General features: G+C 43.5%; 1 protein-coding gene across 1 annotated transcript in view; it reads left to right on the forward strand.

The window, feature by feature from the left end:
* Positions 1-26,658, forward strand: part of LOC129836173 (serine/threonine-protein kinase 32C-like) — a 162,989-nt gene that overhangs the window by 49,871 nt on the left and 86,460 nt on the right. Inside the window, exon 2 of the mRNA XM_055902023.1 lies at positions 7,279-7,334. Within this exon, the coding sequence (XP_055757998.1) occupies positions 7,279-7,334 (56 nt within the window). The remainder of the gene's footprint in view (positions 1-7,278; positions 7,335-26,658) is intronic.

The raw sequence follows: 26,658 nt of genomic DNA on the forward strand, positions 1-26,658 counted from the left end.
TTGTGTACATAAATATTTAGTTTTATAAACTTGTGCACGCCATACATAAGCATGTTTCCAGTTATAATATCAGACCCATCCTGAAACTGCAGGTGTGAACGAGCATTAACACTCTGCCTGAAAAATACCCATTATTTACCTTTTTAAGGTGACAATAATGCCCTTATTTGCTGTATACTTTGGAAGTATTGGATTTAGGTAAAGGCCTTTTTTTTTAAAGGAAATAGCAATGTCGAACTTGATCAAATGTCTCTGGACTTGTTGGCAGAATGTTTTTAACTTTTACAGTGACATTTGCAGTTTGTTGTTGCAAATTGCAAATTGTTGTGAACCTGTAAACAGATCGTTTGAATTCAAAGTTTTGCATAAACTTTTTCCCCGAATCTAAATATGCTGCACTGCCTGCGAATTTTTAAACATTGTCCTAGTATGTCTATTTAATTGTTACACTGAACAAAAATGTAAACGCATCATATAAAGTGTTTCATGAGCTGAAATAAAAGATCCCAGAAATATTTCATACTAGTTTATTTCTCTTAAATTCTGTTCACAAATTTGTTTACATTAACGTTTACGTGAACATTTATCCTTTGTCAAGATAATCCAATCACCTGACAGTTGTGGCATATCAAGAAGCTGATTAAATGGCATGATAATTACCCAGGTGCACCTTGTGCTGGGGACAATAAAAGGCCACTCTAAAATGTGCAGTCTTGTCACACAACACAATCCCACAGATGTCTCAAGTTTTGAGGGAGCATCCAATTGGCATGCTGACTGCAGGAATGTCCACCAGAGCTGTTGCTAGAGAATGTAATGTTAATTTCTCTGCCTACAACATCGTTTCAGAGAATTTGGCAGTACGTCCAACCGGCCTCACAACCGCAGACCACATGTAACGACACCAGCCCAGGACCTCCACATCTGGCTTCTTCACCTGTGGGATTGTCTGAGACATCCAGACAGCTGATGAAACTGTGGGTTTGCACAACCAAGGAATTTCTGCACAAACTGTCAGAAACCATCTCAGAGAAGCATATCTGTGTGCTCGTTGTCCTCACCAGGGTCTTGACCTGACTGCAGATTGGTGTCGTAACCGACTTTAGTTGGCAAATGCTCACCTTCAATGGCCGCTGGCACGCTGGGGAAGTGTGCTCTTCATGGATGAATCCCGGTTTCAACTGTACCGGGTAGATGGCGTGTGGGAGAGCAGTTTGCTGATGTCATCATTGTGAATAGAGTGCCCCATAGTGGCGGTGGGGTTATGGTATGGGCAGGCATAAACTACGGACAACGAACACAATTGCATTTTGTCGATGGCAATTTGAATGCACAGAGATACCGTGACGAGATCCTGAGGCCCACTGTCATGGCATTCATCCGCCATCACCTCATGTTTCAGCATGATAATGTACGGCCCCATGTCGCAAGGATCTGTACACAATTCCTGGAAGCTTAAAATGGCCCAGTTCTTCCATGGCGTACATACTCACCAGACATGTCACCCATTGAGCATGTTTGGGATGCTCTGGATCAACGAGTACGACAGCGTGTTCCAGTTCCCACCCTATATCCAGCAACTTCGCACAGCCATTGAAGAGGAGTGGGACAACATTCCGCAGGCCAACATTCCGCAGGCCATAATCAACAGCCTGATCAACTCGATGCGACGGAGATGTGTTGTGCTGCATGAGGCAAATGGTGGTCACACCAGATACCACAGGTGGGACCAAGTCACTATTATGCAAGTCACAAGGTCCGAGTCTCAAGTAGAACGGTTCAAGACTCGAGTCCAAGTCGTGCATTCTAAGAGCCAAATGGTCGAATCGCAAGTTTTCAAGTCAAATAAAAGATAAATCTATACATGCTACAACTTGTTCAACTACAAATCTTTGTTTATTTATTGAGGCTACCAGACAGCCTATGTAATTGTAAAATAGGGCCATAAGGGCATGAAATCAGCAGAAGGCAAGGCAGGTTGACTTGCTCAGAGTGTAGATTTATTTACAGGTCTTGGTGATCCAATGGTGAAAGCGCCATCATACGAAATATACAAGTAGATTTATCCAAATATGCACGGGCAATATCCTAAAAGAAAAAGCCTTGATCAGCCCTAACCTGTCCTATTTGAATGGACATCGTCAGAGGGCACGACTGTACAGACTCCCCTTGAGAAAGCCAAATCAAATCTGTCTAACAGGAGCTCAAACCGGTAGGCCCACATTTAATAAGCGCTTGGACCACTTGACCACTTGGACTCCCCGAGGACCATACATTTACCCAATTGGCAGTTACAACCATTAAACTGGTTCTACAATGTAAAAGGCCATTAACATATACAGATCAAATAATTGTATTTGTCACATTTGCCGAATACAACAGGAGTAGACCTTACATTGAAATACTTACTTACAAGCCCTAACCAACAATGCAGTTAAAAAAAAATACCAACAAAAAAAGAAATAAAGTAAGAAATAATTAAAGAGCAGCAGTAAAATAACAATAGTGAGGCTATATACAGGGGGTACCGGTGCAGAGTCAATGTGCGGGGGCACCGGTTAGTCCATTGTTACATTGGTAATTTCAACACCATGTATACATGGAATATAATTTGATTTTATTCAAAGTTTTGTCTCCAAAGCATAATTTTACCCCCCTTTTGTGATCTTGTCACATCGCTGCAACTCCCCAACGGGCTCGGGACAGGCGAAGGTTGAGTCATGCGTCCTCAGAAACATGCCCCGCCAAGCCGCGCTTCTTATCACCCGCTCACTTAACCCGGAAGCCAGCTGCACCAATGTGTTGGAGGAAACATTGTTCAACTGACGATAGGGTCAGCCTGCAGGGGTCCGGCCCGCCACAAGGAGTCGCTAGAGCGCGATGAGCCAAGTAAAATTTGTTGTGCAGTCAGGGTTCAACTATTTAAAAAACAACAACATTAAAAGCAGTAAAAAGGAGTATCATTGTGCAAAAGTGCAGCAATAAATATACATTTCCTTTCATGTGCAGCTTCAGAAAGTTTATGGCCTGTAGGATAAGAGGTCTTGTATTTGTTGCTGTTGAGTTTGGGAAGTTTATAATGACAAACCTGAGGGGAGAAGCGCACAATCGTCAAAGAGGGAGTGGTCAAGACAGTCTAGGATACTGTTAGCTCTTGTGTTCTGAATGTCACTAAGACCTGTGCCTGTTGCACCCCGATGACTTTGCTGACCACCTTAATCACCCTGTCCAACCTATTTTTGTTGCAAACATTAAGATTGCCAGACCAGGCCACCACCGAGAACATCAATAGGGATTCAATATAACAAAGTGTTCAGCTTTAAAAAAAAAAAAAAGATAGCTGCTGCTGTACCATTTTACAGATGGCATCTGTGTTCTCCTCAAACGTCAGCTTGTTGTCCAGCACATTTCCCATGTACTTGTCAGTACTGACCAGTCATTTCCCATGTACTTGTAAGTACTGACCAGTCATTTCCCATAACCACAGTGGGTGTGGGGTTCAGTGGCTGCAATCTAAAGTCAATGGCCATATCTTCAGTTTGGGAGACATTCAGTTGGAGGAAGCCGTTCTCACACCATGACACAAAGTCATCTACCACAGGCCCATGCTCAGACTCTCCATCCTGTGGTAGACTGACGATGACAGAGTCATCAGCAAACTTGATGTGCCTGTTTTTATATTCGCTGCGACAGTCATTAGTGTATAGTATGTACAGGAGTAGAGAGAGCACACAACCTCGTGGGGATCCGGTGGGGGAGCAGAGCTGCTTTGACATGACGCCATTTTACTCGCACTTGTTGGGACCGGTCGGTAAGGAAGTCCACTATCCAGCCCACAATGCTCACGTCCGGCTTTAAGTGGGAGAGGAGCTTCTCTGCTAGCATGTGAGGCTGGAATAGTATTGAAGGCCGACAATAAGTCGATGAACAGAAGCCTCGCATGGGTTTTTGGGCCTTCCTGGTGCTTGTAGAGGAAGTTGAGTAGGGTTAGAGTGGCGTCCTCCACCTCCCGCTTGGCCCTGTAAGCAAACTGCAGGGGGTCCAGGGAATTCTCAATCTGACACAGTACATCCGTCTTGATTAGCTTCTCAAATGATTTCATCACCAAGGATGTCAGTGCCACTGGCCTAAAGTCATTTAGCACCTTGGGGGATTTACATTTTGCCATAAGAACAACAGTAACAGGCTTTCAGAGTTTAGGCACCTTCTGCAGCTGGAGTGACAGCATGAAAATGTGATATAAAATGTCACTGAGTTGTTCTGCACACTGAGTTGTTCTGTACCTGTCCACTAATGTTGTCTGGTCCTGGGATTTTTAAAATTTGGTCGGTCTGAATAGGCTGGTGACACTCTGGATGCTAAATTCCATCTTGGGAGTAGCAATTGTCCTAATACGCATCTCCAGTAATTTCTCCACTAAAGTTCTGATTGTCAAATCTGAGATTAAAACCATTTAGCTCATCAGCCAGTCCTTTGTTTGAGTTAAAACGATCAACCTGTATCATCTTGTTTCCCTTGTCTTGTAGCCCAACCATAGTAATCATTCCATTCCAGGCAGCCCTAAGATTGTTGCTACTGAGTTCACCTCAATATTCTCGTTATATTTCAGTTTGGCCTTCTTGATTTCTGATCTCACCTCAATTCTAGATTGCATTTTAGCAGTGACATTGCCCTCAAAGAAAGCAGTATTCTTTTTACACAATACGCCCTTCAATGATTTGGAAACCCAAGGCTTGCTGTTGGGATAAATAGTTACATTTTCTATGCCTATTAAGAGATGCAAAGATAGAAAAAATTCACTCTTCTCGCTAATAAGCTACGAACACAATTGCATTTTATCGATGGCAATTTGAATGCACAGAAATACCGTGACGAGATCCTGAGACCCATTGTGATGCATCTCAGTGCTAGAGGCATTACTACAGACCCTGGTTCGATTCTGGGCTGTATCACAACCGGCTGTGATCGGGAGTCCATAGTACGGCGCACAATTGGCCCAGCGTCGTCCGGGTTAGGGGAGGGTTTGGCCGGGGTAGGCTGTCATTGTACATAATATTTTTTTCTTAACTGACTTGCGTAGTTAAATAAAATTAAAAAAATTCCAGTCATGTGAAATTCATAGATTAGGGCCTAATTAATGTATTTCAATTGACTGATTTCTTCATATGAACTGTAACTCAGTAAAATCTTTGAAATTGTTGCATGTTGTTGTTGCATTAATTGTTGCATTTTTCTTCATTATATTCACCTGTTAATTTAATCCCCCATTTGCAGAAAAAGCTTTGGTTACTTTCCTGCTTGTAATGCAAGACTTCAACTACTAGAAACTGCATACGCATGGCCTAAGGTTTACAGGAAGCCAAGTACATTCTCACGTCAAGTTGAGTTTCTAAATGCCAAGTTTTGCGTGAACTGGTGCACGCATGTTTAAGGGCATTTTTTGCATGTACGCAACGTTTATAAATGAGGCCCCAGGCCTTTTCTACTTGACCCTAATTCAAAAGAATGGCCTGATTCCCAGGCTTACTATGAGCTGATGCTTGGGCAGAGGCAGGGGCCGTTTTGTATGTTTCCCATCTTACAATGATTCACTCTTTCTAAGGAAGATCCAGATTGATGAGATGGATGGGAAGGTTGAGGTGGCATAATGCAATATGCTGTATATTTTCCCCTTTCGGACCTCCATCATACCCAGCATTTTGTTAGACTCGTGTATGACAGGCAATCTCAATACACACAGAGACTTATTGTAGCCTAGAGAATATTCTGCTATAGCAATCCAACTCACTGGTGTGGATAGGATGTTTTTCCCTGTAGGCTATCTGAGACTGGAAACTGGATTGAATCAAATCTGTCATAGTGTTTCCTCTTTATGTTGCGTATTTGTTTACACAAATATTGCTCCCGAACCCACTTCGCAGAGCCCCAAACTATTCTGCAACATTATTTGACCTGGGATAGAAAGATGTTTATGCTGCATAAATGCTGCAATGTAGGTTGATCCCTGTATAACAACAACATGGATTTGGTCCTGTCTGTTGACGTTTCTTTGCACCTATCCATTTAAATCATCTAGTTACATTACACAAGTACAGTCACAGTGTTTCCCCCATCTTCTCCACTGTCCCCGCGTTCATCTGCTGTGGTTCCATCAAAGCCCTGCCATATTAAAAGATTAGCTATGTACAAAATGTTGAACCGGAAGAATCCAGGGAGGATTAGCTCGTCTTCCAGAGCAAAACATGCAAACCAGACCTGATGCCTTTTGTGTGGCGCCTCTGCAGTGGCCTCTCAGTAACGGCCTGTGTGCCAAGGTCTGGTCTGGTGGATGGCATAGCGTGGAGTAAGTTAATAAGAAGCCGTCTGCCCAGGGAAGCTCCAGCCTGGCACACATACACACACACGCCACAGGGTGAGGCCAGCGGAAGCCCTCATGACACCCACACGACACGCACTCCGACAGGGCAGCAGAGGTTCCCTTCTCCTGCCCCCCATGGTCCTTACCCATCATAACAAGCGGGTTGACTATTAATGTCAAGAGTCTTATCCTGGAGGCAGAACTGAGAGATTTTCCCTTAGAGAGGCCAGCTGCAAATAAAAAAATTGGCAATATTGAAATAATTCATGAAAACAAAAATGTGTTTTTTGGTCTTAATTTAAGGTTAAGTTTAGGCATTAGGGTTAGGTTTAAATTAAGATTTGATTACTTTGTGGTGTGCTAGATAGTGACCACTCTGCATAGCTGCTACCAGAACAAAATTCATGCCGGAAAACGCCAACCTGCTGCTCATGACATTCCAATCAGATACACCAATTGCAAATGAGTGGTTTTCAGCTACACTGTTTCTTTTCAATTGTCAACGACGCAGCGGCATGATCGTTTTATTACTGATGATCTGCAATCGGGATGATACCCTCTAATCATTTGTGAGCTTTGCAAATGATCCACATTCACAATTTAAATTACCAGTGTTACAAAAAGCTCATTATTTCACAGTAATGGATTATATTCTACTGTATCTACTGTATAATAGCATACTATGAGATCCTAAAAGGCTCAAGCCAGTCTTTAGAAATGGAGCTTATTGTCTGTATACGTTTCTGTAATAATAACCTGTAATAACCTTTTCCCTGTTACTGCTGTCCCAAGTTGTCCCTTAAACTGCTGTCAAAATGTTTGATGCTACTATTGTATGACACCAACAATAACAACTTATCACCATCTGTTTGCCCGTCCGATCTGTGTCACTGACAGATTTGTTTTCTTTGTTTTCCCAGTAACCTTCGACCACTTCCAGATTCTCCGGGCCATTGGGAAGGGAAGCTTCGGAAAGGTAATGCAGTCGGCGCTCTGACTCCCTCTGCTCTCTATCTGCTCTGTGTGTGCGACTGTGTGTGCGACTGTGTCAACAGAAATTTGTATTTGAATTCCATCATTTTGAATTGGTATTGGGATATTGAATTTGAATTCACTCTTTTTTCATTTGTAATGCACAAATGTAATAATTTGATTCATGAATTGAACTTGTATTTCATGATTTGAAACTGAAATGAATGAATATTGCCTTCAGTTTTAAAATTCTATTTCGATGTAATTGAATATTCAAATTAAATATTTATATATTCAGTGTCAATATGGTAGATGGGGTCATAATTGTCTGTGTATCAAGTTGACAAACTATAATTTCAAGTGTATCAAAGTTTCATATACTCGATTTCTCAGATGCATTCAGATTCAGTTTTTAAATGCAGTTCTCTAAATTCAGATTCAAAACCAGACACCATCCTGGTACTTTGCCAGCCAGGAAAGGTGAAGGAGGACAGATACAATCAAACGCTCTCTGTGGTAAACAGTAGCTTCTGGCAGTTTCTGAAACCAAGTGTGGCATGTTGAATTAATTTTGTCCTGTTGAATTTGGCTCTAGCATTTGAACCGTTTCGGCTATAAACTATTATGACCCCATTCCTGAAAGCTAAGACGATCTGAAACATGGACGTGTCTTCTGTTCCCCTGGGGGAACAAAGTGTCGTCCTTTACATACACTTCCTGAACTCCTCCCCACAGGCATAAGCTAAGTGGGCTAACACAATCTTGTGACATGCAGGAGACCTGGTTCGAACCCAGTCAGTCACAAGAGCAAGATTAAATAGGGAGTGGAAAGTCTAGCCTTAGGGCTATTCAGGGCTATTCAACTATATTCTAATGGAGGCCAAATTACGGTTTCTGTGACACTCCCTTCTAACGTGTCCTGCGTAGCCTGTGATAATTATAGAGGGGAACAGAAGGCACAACCATGTTCCAGAGCACCTTAGCTTTCAGTAATGGGGTCATAAAAGGTTATAGCCAAAACGATTCAAACGCTATAGTCAAATTCATAGGAAGAAAATGGATTCAGCATGCCACATGGGCTATGTTTCCATGAACTTGCCCAGGGATTTTATTTATTCATTTGTCAATATTTACAAAGTTTTGCATAAATAATAGATGCGACAGTTGCCTGCTAGCTGGACGTAATGATTTAACTAGTGTAGAATACATTTGTAGTGGTTGAAGTGATTCCGTTACCAATTTAGGCAAATTGTGCATTAATAAATAGGTGGGAGGGCAAACAGGCTATAACGCCTATCTGTTTCACGTCTCGGGTAGCACGCGAAAGCCAGGATGGATAGAATGCAATAATTGACTAATATTCGCCATATTCTAATTATTCTCATGTGCCAACGTATCTCCATGGCCCGTGCAACTTGGATAGTGAAACTTTCCAGCCAACCAGAAAATCAAGTCGAAGCAATTCAGGCATTCTTGAAAGTCAGGACAATCCTTGTCCTGCAAAGAAACATTTTACAGTTGGAAAAAATTGATTTTGCAAGAGAGAGGCATTTAGAATGAATTGTGAGTGGAACTTTATAGTTACACGGTGCCTTCAAAATGATTTGACAATCATCATTTATTTCAAAATCACAGTTTCCATCATTTGTCGCAATATAGAAAGTTATACACCCCTGACGAATGAATCCAAATGTTGTCAATCTTTAGATCATTTCTCCAATATCTCTATTTCCATTACACGTGTCTCTCAAATTTTTTGGGCACGATTGCTTTTGTCAAACACACCTAGATCAATGGAAACCTGCCTACTGGCTTCAGAAACCACCAGAAGATACTGTTTACCACAGAGAGCTTTTGATTCTATCTGTTCTCCTCTACTTTTCCTGGCTGGCAAAGTACCAGGATGTTGTCTCTGGATTTGAATCTGAATTTAAAGAAATGCATTTTAAAATTGAATCTAAATGCATCTGAGATGTTGAATATCTGAAACTTTGATAAACGTGAAATTATAGTTTGAACTTGATACACGGACAATGAATGCAACATCTACCATATTGAAACTGAATATGTAAATATTTAATGTGAAGATTCAATACAATTGAAATATCATTTTAAAACTGAATGCAGTATTCATTAAATACAAAATCAATTTCTGAATTCAATGATTTAAATTGGTGCATTACAAAGAAACAAAATACATTCAAATTCAATATCCCAATACAAATTCAAATGACTCTGGGTAATTCTGTGGCACTAATTACCCCTCACACTCATTATTCTCTACAAGGAAGCAGAGAAGGTCTGGTGAATTGGGCCTGAAGTAATTACATTTGAATTCTGATTAATCTTAAACGTAGCGGTTAATTAATTTAACTGTAGCTGCATTTTGTTTCTTTACATTTAATCTTGTGTCAGCTGGGATGTAAGTAGATTTGACCCTCTGTCTTAAATCTAATTACAGATAAGGCAAAATAGCTCAGATTGTCATTTTTCTTAATGCTTATCTTGTGTAATGAAATGCCAATAGGGAAATTGTGTGTGTGCGTATTGAAACTTAATACCACAACTCTTTAAATCCTCTGAAATATCCTGACTAATATATGTTCATTATTCTTGCAGTCTATGCAAACCTTTTTGCAATCTTTCCTCTTTGCTCTTTTCAAAATGAAATCTTTGGCAAAAATAAGTGTCTCTTTTACACAGCAAGTCAGCCCCAGCTGCAGAATACATTACCATCTGAATTTATGTTAATTTTACTTATTGCTTCTTTCCCTCAAGCTGCTGTCACTTCCCTTATCATGTTAGAGGGAGTATCTGCAGTAAGGCATGAAATCCACAGCATTCAGCCAGGGCTTTAAAGGCTGAGCCATTAGACGCATCTGGCCTTAGACTAGTGTCCAAAAAGGTATTACAGAAAGAGACACAGACGTTCACTGGATGTGAAAACCCAGAGGAAAAGGGAGGGCAGCCCTGATAGTTCTCTCACGCACATGCACGCACACATGCATGCATGTACAACACACACACTTTTACAAGCATTTAACACTTACAGTGCCTTCGGGAAGTATTCAGACCCCTTGATTTTTCCCACATTTTGTTACGTTACAGCCTTATTCTAAAAGGGCTTAAAAAATCCTTAGCAGTCTACACACAATACTCCATAATGGCAAAGCGAAAACAGGTTTTTAGATTTTTTTTCCAAATGTATTAAAAATAAAAAAGTGATACCATCTTTACATAAGTAATTTTTGCAAATTCATGACAAATAAAAAACAGAAATACCTTTATTTACATAAGTATTCAGACCCTTTGCTATGATACTCGAAATTGAGCACAGGTGCATCCTGTTTCCATTGATCATCCTTGAGATGTTTCTACAACTTTATTGGTCAATTCAATTGATTGGACATGATTTGGAAAAGCACACACCTGTCTATACAAGGTCCCACAGTTGACAGTGCATGTCAGATCAAAAACCAAGCCATGAGGTTGAAGTAATTGTCCGTAGAGCTTCGAGACAGGATTGTGTCGAGGCACAGATCTGGGGAAGGGTACCAAAAACTGTCTGCAGCATTGAAGGTCCCCAAGAACACAGTGGCCTCCATCATTCGTAAATGGAAGATGCTTGGAACCACCAAGATTCTTCCTAGAGCTGGCTGCCCGGCCAAACTGAGCAATCGGGGACGAAGGGTCTTGGTCAGCGAGGTGGCTAAGATCCCGATAGTCACTCTGACAGAGCTCCAGAGTTCCTCTGTGGAGATGGGAGAGCCTTCCAGAAGGACAACCATCTCTGTAGCACTCTACCAATCAGACATTTTATGGTAGAGTGACCAGACGGAAGCCACTCCTCAGTAAAAGGCACATGATAGCCCACTTGGAGTTTGCCAAAAGGCACCTTAAGACTCTCAGACCATGATAAACAAGATTCTCTGGACTGATGACACCAAGATTGAACTCTTTGGCCTGAATGCCAAGCTTTACGTCTAGAGGAAACCTGGCACCATCCATACGGTGAAGCGTGGTGGCAGCATCATGCTGTGGGGATGTTGTTCAGCGGCAGAGACTGGGAGACTAGTCAGGATCGAGGCAAAGCTGAATGGAGCAAAGTACAAAGATCCTTGACGAAAACATGCTCAGGACCTCAGACTGAGGTGAAGGTTCACCTTCCAACAGGACAACGAACTTAAGCACACAGCCAAGACAACGCAGGAGTGGCTTCAGAACACGTCTCTGAGTGTCCCAGCCAGAGTCCGGACTTGAACCCGATCAAACATCTCTGGAGAGACCTGAAAATAGTTGTGCAGCAACGCTCCACATTCAACCTGGCAGAGCTTGAGAGGATCTGCAGAGAAGAATGCAAATACAGGTGTGCCAAGCTTTTAGCGTCATACCCAATAAGACTTCAAGAAAGTACTGAGTAAAGGGTCTGAGTATTTTCCGAAGGCACTGTAGATGTGGCCAAGAAATTGGCCTTCAGGTAACCTTGCATGTTAGGCTTGTAAACTCTATCCCGTGTCTGGTAAATTGGCCTAGCCTTCAAAAACATGGTTGGCTATTGCCAGGAGGCTGACACTTGTGACAATATTCCCAATCACTAATAAAAAAATAAATGCTTTATTGACCACAAAATCAACATTTTGCAATGGCCATCAGTCTCCGGACTTGAACCCCATTGAAAACCTGTGGTTTGAATTGAAGAGGGCAGTCCATTAGAGCAGACAATGATATCAAGGATCAGGAAAGATTCTGTATGGAGGAATGGTCTAAGATCCCTTCCAACTTGTTCTCCAATCTCATAAAACATTTGAGAAAAAGGCTTAGTGTGGTTTTCCTCGCCAGGGCAGGGTACTAGGAGTTCTAAAAACAGGGGTGCCAATCATTTTGACCCGTATCTTTTAGATTTCCGTTATTACTTGTTAAACAAACTATTGTTTCCTGAGCAATTGTATTAGTATAAAATAATATTATTTCCCAATTCTTTTTAGCATACAATATAGCTCAGTATTTGTATTATTTATTTTATAAAGTCTTTTATTTGCTCATCTTTATCAATGGTGTCAATAATTATGGACCTGCCTGTATTTGAACCAAAGTCTGCTCTGTAGTAAACTTTGCTGTTTAGTAGTTTACCCATAAACCATCATTCCTGTACCTGTTGTGTTTGCCTGTCATTTGTCATTGATCCTCTTTCACCTGACACCTCATGTCCCTGCTTATTTACATTTACATTTAAGTCATTTAGCAGACGCTCTTATCCAGAGCGACTTACAAATTGGTGCATTCACCTTATGATATCCAGTGGAACAACCACTTTACAATAGTGCATCTAACTCTTTTAAGGGGGGGAGGGGGTTAGAAGGATTACTTTATCCTATCCTAGGTATTCCTTAAAGAGGTGGGGTTTCAGGTGTCTCCGGAAGGTGGTGATTGACTCCGCTGACCTGGCGTCGTGAGGGAGTTTGTTCCACCATTGGGGTGCCAGAGCAGCGAACAGTTTTGACTGGGCTGAGCGGGAACTGTACTTCCTCAGAGGTAGGGAGGCGAGCAGGCCAGAGGTGGATGAACGCAGTGCCCTTGTTTGGGTGTAGGGCCTGATCAGAGCCTGAAGGTACTGAGGTGCCGTTCCCCTCACAGCTCCGTAGGCAAGCACCATGGTCTTGTAGCGGATGCGAGCTTCAACTGGAAGCCAGTGGAGAGAGCGGAGGAGCGGGGTGACGTGAGAGAACTTGGGAAAGTTGAACACCAGACGGGCTGCGGCGTTCTGGACAGCTTATGCCATATTTTGAGCGTGTGTGTCTGTGTATCTATATCTGTGTGTGTGTGTGTGTGTGTGCGTGCTGTATTCTCTGTATTCTCATTGCTTGGAATGCAGGCTCAATTGTAAACACTTCCTTGTAGCTCAAGGTCTAAGTATAGGTATGTATTGGTTGTGCCAGAGGGAGGGTGGAGATGATAGATAGCAACACACCTGCAGGTTTATCATGATGTCTACAGACAGACAGCAGTAGCTCACTGACTCAGACTTACAGATAAAGTTTTAAGGAGGCCATCTTGTCTATATATAGCTGTTTGATGTAGCTGCACTTGGTATGCATGCTGTTAAAGAGCAGCGTGGTCTTCCTACCAATAGGGGACTGTCACACAGGAGTCTGTGCTGACCGTTTGTTTCTATGTGTGTTTGTGCTTCACGAGGTGCTTGCGTTCAGCAGCGTACATAGGTCTTTGCCTCTGTGTTCATACAAAGATGTCCCTGGTGTTTTTGTGTATTTGTGTTAGCCAGGCATGGGGGGGGGGGGGTGAGTCGGGCGGTGCTGGGAGCGGGAGCTTGCCTGCGGGAAATTTAAAAGAGGCTCTCAGTGGGAGACCACCTCTCCACCGGGTTTCTAAAAAACCTCAGGTGCTGATACAGGTTGTTGTGCCTGTCCACTCCGGCTGTCTTCTCCACACGCAGTGTGTTTATTTTCCCCGGTCGCGGTGGAGACTGACATCCTTCTCCTTGGGCAAGGGGGAATAGCCCACATACAGGCCATGGATAAATTGCCTCTCCCCCTGTATAATATCAAATAACTTGAGACTTGACGTGGAGTTGGAGCCTCAAGACTCGGGACTCGACTTTGACTTGAGACTGATGACTTTGTTACATTTTGTCACTCATTTTGTGGCACAGAGTCTCCGTGGTTTACTCTACATTCAGCCAGAGACAGATGCCACAGCATCGCACATGCAAAAAAAAAAAACATGCAATAGATTTGCTATGGAAACGCACACTCAGCCCTCTGATTGAACCAGCAAACTGTCAATCAACACAGGTCGGGTGAGCTAGCGAACAGATTGTTGATTTTTTGTACAGCTATAGGATCGGGTGCAGTGCAAACGTCAAATTGTAGGGAGAGAGGATTGCCATAAATATGCAGCTCCAAAAATTGTTTGGTGATCAAGAATATTAACTGTTTACTTTGCAAGCTCGCCAACAACGGGGCATCAAGCAACAATTACTAGCATAGCCCTACTGGTCTTTTGGTATGTCAAAATTGCTTGAAATGTATAATTTACTTATGAAGCTTTCATTTAGAATTTGTTGTTAAAATATATTATTACATAATCACAATGTGTTGGAGACAAAATAATGAAAAGGGTTGACAGGTAGCATCAATAAATAGACAAAGATTTTATAGTTGAACTAGTGTTGTCACGATACCATATTTTTTACTTTGATACCGAGACCAGGTTTAGTATCATGATACTTGATACCATCACGATACTCCATAACAAAACTATACCAAAACGATAGCAAGGCAAACAAAGAAGGCATTTTAGCCAAAGTCACAGAATGGCACTTGATCCAGCCAGATTGTTTGATTTCAATATCATTATATTTTTCAGTTACTGCCATGTATGCACTAATTAATAAATTATACTATCATACAATAAATTTGACTTTGTTTTTACCAATCTAACTACACAACATCACAATGGTAATCATGTATTTTAATGGTAAATCTCTGATGATAAACTGAGTAAATCAAGATGTAGTGTAACAGTGGTCCTCCTCCTCTTCAACCGAAAAGGAGGAGTAGTGATGGAACCAAGGCGCAGCGGGTTGTGAACACATAATTTATTTAAAGAAAACACGAAAACACGAACTCGACTATAAACTAACAAAACAACAAACGGTGTAGACAGACCTGGACTACGAACTCACATAAACACGAAGAACGCACGAACAGGGAAAAATAGACTACACAAAAGGATGATGTACAAAACAAACCGAACAGTCCCGTATGGTGCGAAGACACAGACACAGGAGACAACGAACACTGTGAAACAACCTACCTAAATATGACTCTCAATTAGAGGAACGCCAAACACCTGCCTCTAATTAAGAGCCATACCAGGCAACCCATAAACCAACATAGAAACAGAAAACATAGAATGCCCACCCAAACTCACGTCCTGACCAACTAACACATACAACAAACTAACATATACAACAAACTAACATAAATAGGTCAGGAACGTGACATAACCCCCCCCATAAGGTGCGAACTCCGGGCGCACCAGCACAAAGTCTAGGGGAGGGTCTGGACAGAGAGACAGCTCTGGACTGAGGGGCAGTTCTGAATAAATAGCCGCTCTGGGCTGAGGGACAGCTCATGACTGGCTGACGGCTCTGGACGCTCATGGCTGGCTGACGGCTCTGGACGCTCATGGCTGGCTGACGGCTCTGGACGCTCATGTCTGGCTGACGGCTCTGGACGCTCATGGCTGGCTGACGGCTCTGGACGCTCATGGCTGGCTGACTGCTCTGGACGCTCATGGCTCACTGACGGCTCTGGACGCTCATGGCTCACTGACGGCTCTGGCAGATCCTGTCTGGTTGGCGGCTCTGGCAGATCCTGTCTGGTTGGCGGCTCTGGCAGATCCTGTCTGGTTGGCGGCTCTGGCGGATCCTGTCTGGTTGGCGGCTCTGGCGGATCCTGTCTGGTTGGCGGCTCTGGCGGATCCTGTCTGGTTGGCGGCTCTGGCGGATCCTGTCTGGTTGGCGGCTCTGGCGGATCCTGTCTGGTTGGCGGCTCTGGCGGATCCTGTCTGGTTGGCGGCTCTGGCGGATCCTGTCTGGTTGGCGGCTCTGGCGGATCCTGTCTGGTTGGCGGCTCTGGCGGATCCTGTCTGGTTGGCGGCTCTGGCGGATCCTGTCTGGTTGGCGGCTCTGGCGGATCCTGTCTGGTTGGCGGCTCTGGCGGATCCTGACTGACGACTGGCTCTAGCGGCTCGGGACAGACGGGCGGCTCTAATGGCTCGGGACTGACGGATGGCTCAGACGGCGCTGGGGAGACGGATGGCTCAGACGGCGCTGGGGAGACGGATGGCTCAGACGGCGCTGGGGAGACGGATGGCTCAGACGGCGCTGGGGAGACGGATGGCTCAGACGGCGCTGGGGAGACGGATGGCTCAGACGGCGCTGGGGAGACGGATGGCTCAGACGGCGCTGGGGAGACGGATGGCTCAGACGGCGCTGGGGAGACGGATGGCTCAGACGGCGCTGGGGAGACGGATGGCTCAGACGGCGCTGGGGAGACGGATGGCTCAGACGGCGCTGGGGAGACGGATGGCTCAGACGGCGCTGCGGAGACGGATGGCTCAGACGGCGCTGCGGAGACGGATGGCTCAGATGGCGCTGCGGAGACGGATGGCTCAGACTGCTCCTGTCTGGCGGAAGGCTTTGGCTGCTCCTGTCTGGCGGAAGGCTCTGTAGGCTCATGGCAGACGGGCAGCTTTGCAGGCTCATGGCAGACAGGCAGTTCATGCGCCGTTGGGCAGACGGCAGACTCTGGCCGGCTGAGACGCACTGTAGGCCTGGTGCGTGGTGCCGGAACTGGAGGCACCGGACTGGAGACACGCACTTCAAGCCTAGTGCGGGGAGCAGGGACAGGGCACACTGGACTCTCAAAGCGTGCTTTATTCCTGGTGCGTGGTACCGGCACTGGTGGCACCGGGCTGAGTGCACGCACATCAGGACGAGTACGGGGAGAAGGAACAGTGTGTACAGGGCTCTGGAGACGCACAGGTGGCTTAGTGCGTGGTGCCGGAACTGGAGGCACCGGGCTGGAGACACGCACCATAGAGAGAGTGCGTGGAGGAGGAACAGGGCTCTGGACACGCACTGGAAGCCTGGTGCGTGGTGTAGGCACTGGTGGTACTGGGCTGGGGCTGGGAGGTAGTGCCGGAAATACCGGACCGTGCAGGCGTACTGGCTCCCTTGAGCACCGAGCCTGCCCAACCTTACCTGGTTGAATGCTCCCCGTAGCCCGACCAGTGCGGGGAGGTGGAATAACCCGCACCGGGCTATGTAGGCGAACCGGGGACACCATGCGTAAGGCTGGTGCCATGTAAGCCGGCCCAAGGAGACGTACTGGTGGCCAGATATGTAGGGCCGGCTTCATGACATTTGGCTCAATGCCCAATCTAGCCCTACCAGTGCGGGGAGGTGGAATAACCCGCACTGGGCTATGCACACGTACAGGGGACACCGTGCGCTCTACTGCGTAACAAGGTGTCTGCCCGTACTCCCGCTCTCCACGGTTAGCCTGGTAAATGGGCGCAGGTCTCCTACCTGCCCTTGGCCCACTACCTCTTAGCCCCCTCCCAAGAATTTTTTGGGTGGTACTCACGGGCTTTTCGTGCTAGACGCGTCCCCTCATAACTCCGGTTCCCTTCTCCTGTTGCTTCTGCTCTCCTCAGTGCCTCCAGCTGTTCCCATGGGAGGCGATCCCTTCCAGCCAGGATCTCCTCCCATGTGTAGCAACCTTTACCGTCCAATACATCGTCCCAAGTCCATTCCTCCTTCTTGCGCTGTCCCTTACTCCGTTTACACCGCTGCTTGATTCTGGATTGGTGGGTGGTTCTGTAACGGTGGTCCTCCTCCTCTTCAACCGAAAAGGAGGAGTAGTGATGGAACCAAGGCGCAGCGGGTTGTGAACACATAATTTATTTAAAGAAAACACGAAAACACGAACTCGACTATAAACTAACAAAACAACAAACGGTGTAGACAGACCTGGACTACGAACTCACATAAACACGAAGAACGCACGAACAGGGAAAAATAGACTACACAAAAGGATGATGTACAAAACAAACCGAACAGTCCCGTATGGTGCGACAAACACTGACACAGGAGACAACCACCCACAACAAACACAGTGAAACAACCTACCTAAATATGACTCTCAATTAGAGGAACGCCAAACACCTGCCTCTAATTAAGAGCCATACCAGGCAACCCATAAACCAACATAGAAACAGAAAACATAGAATGCCCACCCAAACTCACGTCCTGACCAACTAACACATACAACAAACTAACATAAATAGGTCAGGAACGTGACATGTAGCCAAGGCCTATCCACAATACAGGTCAATGCATATTCAATAGGAGTGTGTGTATGCATTGAGTTATTAAGCTTGTTTTGGCTGATGTCAGGGGCTACAGATGAAAAACTGTTTCCCTTCCGTTTGGGACTTATTTTATCGTATTGATCAGCAACATTTGCATAGAAGAAATCTCTTCTTTTATAAAATACCTAATAACATCATTCACACACAGTGAGAGAGACTGGAGGTACGTCACCTAATGTAACAGGTGAGCGACATGAGGGAGACGAAGTGAAGGAATAACGTTTTTGGCAATGACTGTAGCTATGGTTTTTGGTGACAGTCAGCTTTGAAATCAGCATATTTTGCGTTATGGTTTGCATATTATAACAAACAAAGTACTAGTGTAGTGAGTTGATGTAAGCATCAGCTGTTAGCTAGCAAGGAAAGTTAGCATACAAAGATGGAAGCTAGCTACCGATATATTCAATCTTGCATTGTAAAGTGTTATAGCCTGTAATGGACAATGTTTTGTTTCTACACGTTGCATTATTCAAGTGTGTTCTGTGCAGCATGAGTGGGGAGTTAATATGATGCAGCCCAGACTCCCAGTGAGTGCATTAATTCCTCAGGACAGGCTAGAGCTATGAGTAAGTGGAGCAGGCATGGTGCAGGCACGGTGTCCTCTCGCTATAAGGTGACATCGGCTGCGCCGCCGATAGACAGACTCTCAATCAGTAGACGACATGAGACACATTTGACAGAAGTACCGAAAGTAAACAAAATTCTAATACCCAATGTGTTCTAGTACCTAAAAAGTACAGACGTTTCGGGTCGTAACACAAAATTGAACAAGTTTTATTTGATTTTACTTGCTCTTAGATTGCATGACTTGGGCTTGACTTGAGAATCGACCCATTCTACTTGGGACTTGACTTGAGACTCAGACCTTGGTACTTGAGACTTGCTTGTGACTCGAATAATAGCGACTTGATCCCACCTCTGGTGATCACTGACAGATCTTTGTGAGCGGATCTATAGTTAGGCAGAACAGCATGATATGGCTGTATCCAAAATGCCACCGTATTCCCTGTACACTACTTTTGAGTAGACTATTTTTGATCAAAACTAGTGCACTATATAGGTTAATGTGACCCATTTCAGATGCAGTCTCTGATACATGCTAAAAGGAACTGATCCTGCTTATAGAGACTGACTGGAAAGGCTTCCACTGGTTGATTTATGAAGGCTTGCCTCATACAGATGTAGGATCTTAATTTGATTACCCTGTTTGCAGGAGAACTTTCCTGCAATGCAGAACATTTAAAACTCGTGGTGTATTTGGGGGTTTATAAATGCTTCTGAAGTTTTTAATTTCCACTCTGAAGTTTCAGACTTGATTTTCCCTTATGAAAAATGTACCAAAAACGTCAATGAATTATTATCCACATCATTTACATTTCCTGTTTGTGCAAGATTATTTTCCTGCTGTAGCAAACTAGCTCAAATTAAGATATTACTCTACATCTGTACCGCAGGTGCTCAGGCTGCAGATTGCCTGGGATTGCAGTGTGGAGCCGTGGAAAGATGGGCACGGTAACAGTTTGGCCTTAGGCAACCTATTAGCCCCAAAATACTCCTTCTCTGCTACATTTCTGGCTCACCTCGAGTACAAAAGTACAGCTGCACATAGGCAATCAAAGCACACAGGTTTCAGCATTTCGCTTTGAGTGCAGTTTTCTATATTCACCATCCTGCTTCCAGCGTTTGTTTTATCGTCCTTTGTTTCCTCCCAGTCAAAGACCATCTCAGTGCAGGTCAGTATCCAACATAATAATGTCCGGAAAGGAGTAGATGGAATGGCATCAAACACCTGGAAACCATGTGTATGATGTATTTGATACCATTCCACTGATACCCCTCCAGTCATTACCACGAGCCCATCCTCCCCAATTAAGGTGCCACTAACCTCCTGTTGTATCCATCCTAGCTTGCAGCTCTTTAGTCGACTACTGCCCATTCCTCTGTTCTCACCTGTGCTTTTCCTATCACTGTTAGAAATATCCTACTCCAGTATTGTAAGGAACTGTTTGACTGACTAAATAGAAATAAGTCACATGATCTTTTTTCAACTAATTCCAAATATCCCAGCTAAAGCGTGCATCAGTTGTGTGAGACGAAATGTGTCATTTATGCAGGCAGGATGTTGTGGGGACCTCCATACAACCACAGGACAGTGTGAAGAAACTAGTTAGATGACAAAGCTCGTTCATCCATCCCCAGCACTAGGAGGGCGACAGTTCCTGTAAAGCTCTACTATCTCACTTTGAGGCCAAGCTCAAACAGTCAAATGGAGGCCAGTCTCTCTCTCTTTTGTTATTAATGACAATGTCAGCCTTAATAGCGCGTCATGTAAGCTTGGTAAACACTTGAATTTCCTCCTGTCTGTCACTAATGATATAAGGGAAGACGGCGGCGAGGGGAATTAATTAAATAAAGGGGAATATTTCTTCTTCTCTCTGTGGCTGACAAGTACATCAGAGCCTGGAAACATATTTGCCTTTCTCATCGCTGCCTTTCGACAAAACAGACAGCTATAGCCCACTTTGTCTGATTTTGTGTGTGTGTGGGTCTTGATGCATATTATTCCATGCTTGCATCACTTACTGTTTCAATCATTGTAGTCTGTTTGCATACAGTATGTCAAGCACTAGACTATTATACTGACAAAACCAAACCTCTCCCTCTCAAGCAACACGTGGCCCGAAACCCCAGTCTGAGATGTTGATCGGTATGAACACTTTCCCCAGAAAAACGAACACATAGTTTAATAGTCAGTGTGGTTGCTATGAGGAAATTCTTATTTTTAATCTCTTAAGACAGGTGCCTGATTCTGTTCACATTGTTCATGTTTCCCCATGTGTCCTTAAAAAAAAGTCACTTGGCACTTAGCTGACCTAGAAAACTAAATCCTATGCTTCCTGACTACACTAAATTGAATAGCCAACCCTTTTTTCCTTCGCCGCGCCGAGCGCTCCCTGGAGTTCTGGGCTGTGACAACAATTGATAGGGCTTCTAACTATAGCAGAACCAAGGGGATAAGGGTTCTTTAAAAGGTAAACATTCCGAGCCAACCTTGGAGATCCACTTTTCATTACCACACTTTGAAGCCAAGCACGACATGAAAGAGCATTTTTTTTAAAGTAATACTTCAGCTAATAAGCATTTAATAAGTGCATGTGCTGGTAGCTGCTAACATGGTAATGAGCCAGAGGGGGCTGGGAGAAATGAATTCAGGAGGCTGAGGAATGTGATTGGTAGCCGGGTACACGGTGAGACCCATATCAGTCAAATTATATAAAATAGCATTTTAGAACAACAAATATTACTACCTCAGCTGTGCAATTCACCTGCCTCAAAGACCGTTAGCCTAAGCCCTTTAGCAGCAGAAGGTGTCTGCTTTTCAGGTAACGTATTGCATGGCATCCAAGACCCAGGTACATTAATGTCATTTAAGGAATTGTTATGATTTCATATCAGATTATGTGTGTGGTGGTAAGGTGTTTGTTAGATAAGGGCCCAAAGTGGTTTCTGCCTCGTTTCCCATGTTGACCAGTTTGGAGGCTTATCCATTTGGAGCTGTCTATTGTCTTTTCCTCTCTTCTTCTTTGAGCGACCTCATAAATGTGTCAGTACAAAGCTCTGTTATGGGATTTAAACTATTCATTGGTCCATAAAACAGGTATTTCAAGAGCTGGTCATCTGAAAATGTTGTTGATTGTAAAAAATGAGGCGCAGTGTGCTTCTGTAACAGACAGGAATCCTTTCTTTTTTGGGGTCGTGGGCTCCAATAGTTCTTAATGTCAAAATCAAAGAATAAATCTGTCTACAGTAAGTTAGTAATGCAGAGAGGGGTAAACTGACACCTATGACTAATGTGGGTTTTTGATATTTTGAAAACTCAGAACGTGTTTCTGATGTATTCTTTTGATACACAGTACAGGATAGGCCTAATATTCTGAAAAACAGTTATTTTCTGTAAATTCCTGGTTTGGGAATGATTAATCATTTTGGGTTTGTAATATGTAGTTATTCATGCCAATAGGCTGTATCAAATCTTTGCCTGCCTTTTTCAGTGACAGGCTCTACTTCGTTGTCGGATAAACCCCATATTATTAATTTTGCGGCATACGCTTGGCACCAGCTCCCGTCTGTAGCAGATTCCCTTTGAATTGTCAGTCATATGCTGTATCCGTCACCTTTTCAGGTCCAATTAAGAATTTATACTCCATTAGAATTGCAGAGAGATTCCAAATACCCTGACAGGGAGAGAGTGAGTCAGAGGGATGGAGTGTGGGATTGGGGTAGATAATGGAGGAGACGATTACGCTAGCAACAACTAGCGAATGATTTGAGATTACATAAGTGGATTCTCCCAATCACAATCCTGACAATTGTTATTTTGTATTTGCTGGTGAGAATCTCCTCATTAAGCATAGGCCTACTCAAAGCTCTAAGGCAAGGGTGCCAAACTCATTTTGCCCCGGGGGGGGCACATTCCGTCTTCAATGTGGTCCGGAGAGCCACATTGAACATTTTCTATATTTCCTCACTGTCAAAATTAGCCCAAAATTGTCTTCTATCCATACTTTTGGGAATTTTTGATGCTCGCTGACAGTCTAGCTTTCATTTCAGGGATTATTAATGAGCTGGACACAGTCAAGAAACTGTATGAAGGTAGGTCCATTATCATTTCATGTTGTGGGGGTGCTTTGCTGCAGGAGCGAATGGTGCACTTCACAAAATAGATGACATCATGATGGAGGAAAACTATGTGGATATATTGAAGCAACATCTCAAGACATCAGTCAGGAAGTTAAAGCTTGGTCGCGAATGGGTCTTCCAAATAAACACAGACCCCAAGCATACTTCCAAAGTTGTGGCAAAATGGCTTAAAGACAACAAAGTTAAGGTATTGGCGTGGCCATCACAAAGCCCTGACCTCAATCCTATAGAAAATGTGTGGGCAGAACTGAAAAAGCATGTGCGAGCAAGGAGGCCTACAAACCTGACTCAGTTACACCAGCTCTGTCAGGAGGAATGGGCCATAATTCACCCAACTTATTGTGGGAAGCTTGTGGAAGGCTACCCAAAACATTTGACCCAAGTTAAACAATTTAAAGGCAATGCTTCCAAATACTAATTGAGTGTATGTAAACTGCTGACCCACTGGGAATGTGATGAAAGAAATAAAAGCTGAAATAAATCACTCTCTCTACTATTATTCTGACATTTCACATTCTTAAAAATAAAGTGGTGATCCTAACTGACCTAAGACAGGGAATTTTACTAGGATTAAATGTCAGGAATTGTGAAAAACTGAGTGTAAATGTATTTGGCTAAGGTGTATGTTAACCTCTGACTTCAACTGTACAATTATCTGTAAGGTTCCTCAGTCAAGCAGTGAAATTCAACCACAAAGACCAATGCCTCACAAAAAGGACACCTATTGGTAGATGGGTAAAAAAGTAAAAAGCAGACATTGAATATCTGTTTGAGCAAGGTGCAGTTATTAATTACAGGTTGGATGGTGTATCAATACACCCAATCACTACAAAGATACTCTATTGCTAACTCATTTGCCGGAGAGGAAGGAAACCGCTCTGGGATTTCACCATGAGGCCAATGAATACTTTAAAACAGTTACAGAGTTTAATGGCTGTAATAGAAAAGTGAGGATGGATCAACAACATTGCAGTTACTCCACAATACTAACCTCATTGACAGAGTGAAAAGAAGGAAGCCTGTACAGAATAAACATATTCCAAAACATGCATCCTGTTTGCAACAAGTCACTAAAGTGAAACTGCTAAAAATGTGGCAAAGCAATTTAACTTTTTGTCCTGAAATACAAAGTGTTATGTTTGGGGAGAATCCAATACAACACATTGAGTACCACTCTCCATATTTTCAAGCATAGTGGTGGCTGCATCCTATTATGAGTATGGTTGTAATCGTTATGGATTGGGGAGTTTTTCAGGATAAAAAAATTTACTAAATGGAGCTAAGCACAGCTAAAATCGGAAAAGCTGGTTCAGTTTGCTTTCCACTAGACACTGGGAGATTCATTCACCTTTCAGTAGGACAATAACCTAAAACACAAGGCCAAATCTACACTGTAGTTGCTTACCAAGAAGACAGTGATTGTTCCTGAGTGACCGAGTTACAGTTTTGACTTAAATCTGCTTGAAAATCTATTGCAAGACCCATTTGACCCAGAAAGACTTACAGCTGTAATCAATGCCAAAGATGATTCTAACATGTATTGACTTAGTGGTGTGAAACTTATGTAAATTAGATATGTATGTGTTTCATTTTCAATACATTTGCAAAGATTTTTAAAAACATGTAGGTCATGAGGTCGAAGAAATTGTCCGTGGAGCTCCAAGACGAGGATTGTGTCGCGGCACAGATCTGGGGAAGGCTACCTAAGCATTTCTGCAGCATTGAAGGTCCCCAAGAACATGACTTATGTTTGGGAAATGAACATTCAAGTCTCTGGCAAAAGTTCTGGTGGACATTCCTGCAGCCAGCATGCCAATTGCACCCTCCCTCAAAACTTGAGACATCTGTGGCATTGTGTTGTGTGACAAAATTGTACATTTTAGAGTGGCCTTTTGTCACCAGCATAAGGTGCACCTGTGTAATGATCATGCTATTGAAACAACTTCTTGATATGCCACACCTGTCAGGTGGTTGGATTATCTTGGCAAAGGAGAAATGCTCACTAACAGGGACGTAAAACAATTTGTGCATATGCTACATTTCTGATATATATATATTTTTAATGCAGCCCATGAAAAATGGGACCAACAGTACTTCTTGTTTTTATTTTTGTTCAGTATATTATCTGCTTTCTGGTCACTGAACACTGTGTGAAGAGAAAAAAAGATACAACCTTCCCAGTGATTCAGTGTTTCTTTGAGGTATGGATATCTTTTAGGGCAGGTGTTTTTTAAATCTTTAGCCTCCATGCTTACTAGCATCCTCCTTTCCTTTGACTCTTTCCACATCAATCAGCTGCTCTTTCCCCAAGACTTTGCAGTGAGGAAATCAATATCAAACCTTACCAATGGATGGGCAGGCCCTCCCTTTAAAGGCCTCTTTAGGGGCAAGATTAGAAGGTGTGCTGTGCAGCTGGTGGTCAGAGATGACAACCGTTCAGCCAACGTTGTCACTACATCAGGTGCCTCACTTCCAGGCAATGCTGGCCACGGGGCCTCTCCTACCACCGAAACTGTGGAATCTGGAAGCAGGCAACACAGTCTGTTCCTGCGATTATGCCAGTTCATCCTCCGGGTTGGGCCCAAAGTAAATACTCCCCGTTTCCAAAAGCGTTGACCTTTTACTGTGCAGATTTTTTTACTCTGAAATTAGCCTAAATAGCAGGTGTTCATAATTAATATTCAACAATGAAATATAGCTAGCGGGACCATAATTCTTTGGACTGCACCAACCATTAGCATTTTAGAGATGGCCCTTTTGCTCACATTGGTGTCTATTACCGTGAGAAAGGCTCATACCAAGAAGCCATTGCCCTGACTGTCAGTGCTACAGTCCTAATTTAAGACCACCACCATGCTAATCTATCTGTCCTTGCCCATCTCCAATGATTTGAATCGTAGAAAGTATAGTACATAGACCTTTTTTAACAACTTTTTGTTAGCAGCATCATTGGGATGTTGTTGGGATGTTTTTCAGAGGCACGGACTGGGAGACTAGTCAGGATCGAGGAAAAGATGAATGGAGCAAAGTACAGAGAGATCCTTGATAACTTGCTCTAGAGTGCTCAGGACCTCAGATTGGTGCGAAGGTTCACCTTCCAACAGGACAACGACCGTAAGCACGGCTTCGGGACAAGTCTCTGAATGTCCTCTGAGTGGCCCAGCCAGAACCTGGACTGGAACCCGATCAAACGTTTCAAGAGACCTGAACATTGCTGTGCAGCAATGCTCCCAATACAACCTGGCAAAGCTTGAGAGGATGTGCAGAGAAGAATGGGAGAAACTCCCCAAATACAGGTGTGCCAAGCTTGGAGTGTCATACCCAAGAAGAATCGATGCGGTAATTGCTCCCAAAGGGCTTTTAAAATAGTACTGAGTAAAGGGTCTGAATACTTATGTAAATGTGATATTTCATTTTTTATTTTTTTAAATAAATTAGTAAAAATTGTTATGGTGTATTCTGTGTAGATTGTTAATGGGGAAAATCAGTTTTAGAATATGTCTGTAACGTAACAAAATGTGGAAAAAGTCAAGGGGTCTGAATACTTTCCGAAGGTACTGTATATGCTACTGGTTTACTATTAATTCTTGTAGTCCTAGAACCAAGTCTATGTTTAAAAGTAACAATGGATGGAACTAGAACATGCATGGCGAACCTTGCTCCTAGAG

Source organism: Salvelinus fontinalis, chromosome 37 (assembly GCF_029448725.1).
Source record: "Salvelinus fontinalis isolate EN_2023a chromosome 37, ASM2944872v1, whole genome shotgun sequence".
NCBI classification, from domain to species: Eukaryota; Metazoa; Chordata; class Actinopteri; order Salmoniformes; family Salmonidae; genus Salvelinus; species Salvelinus fontinalis.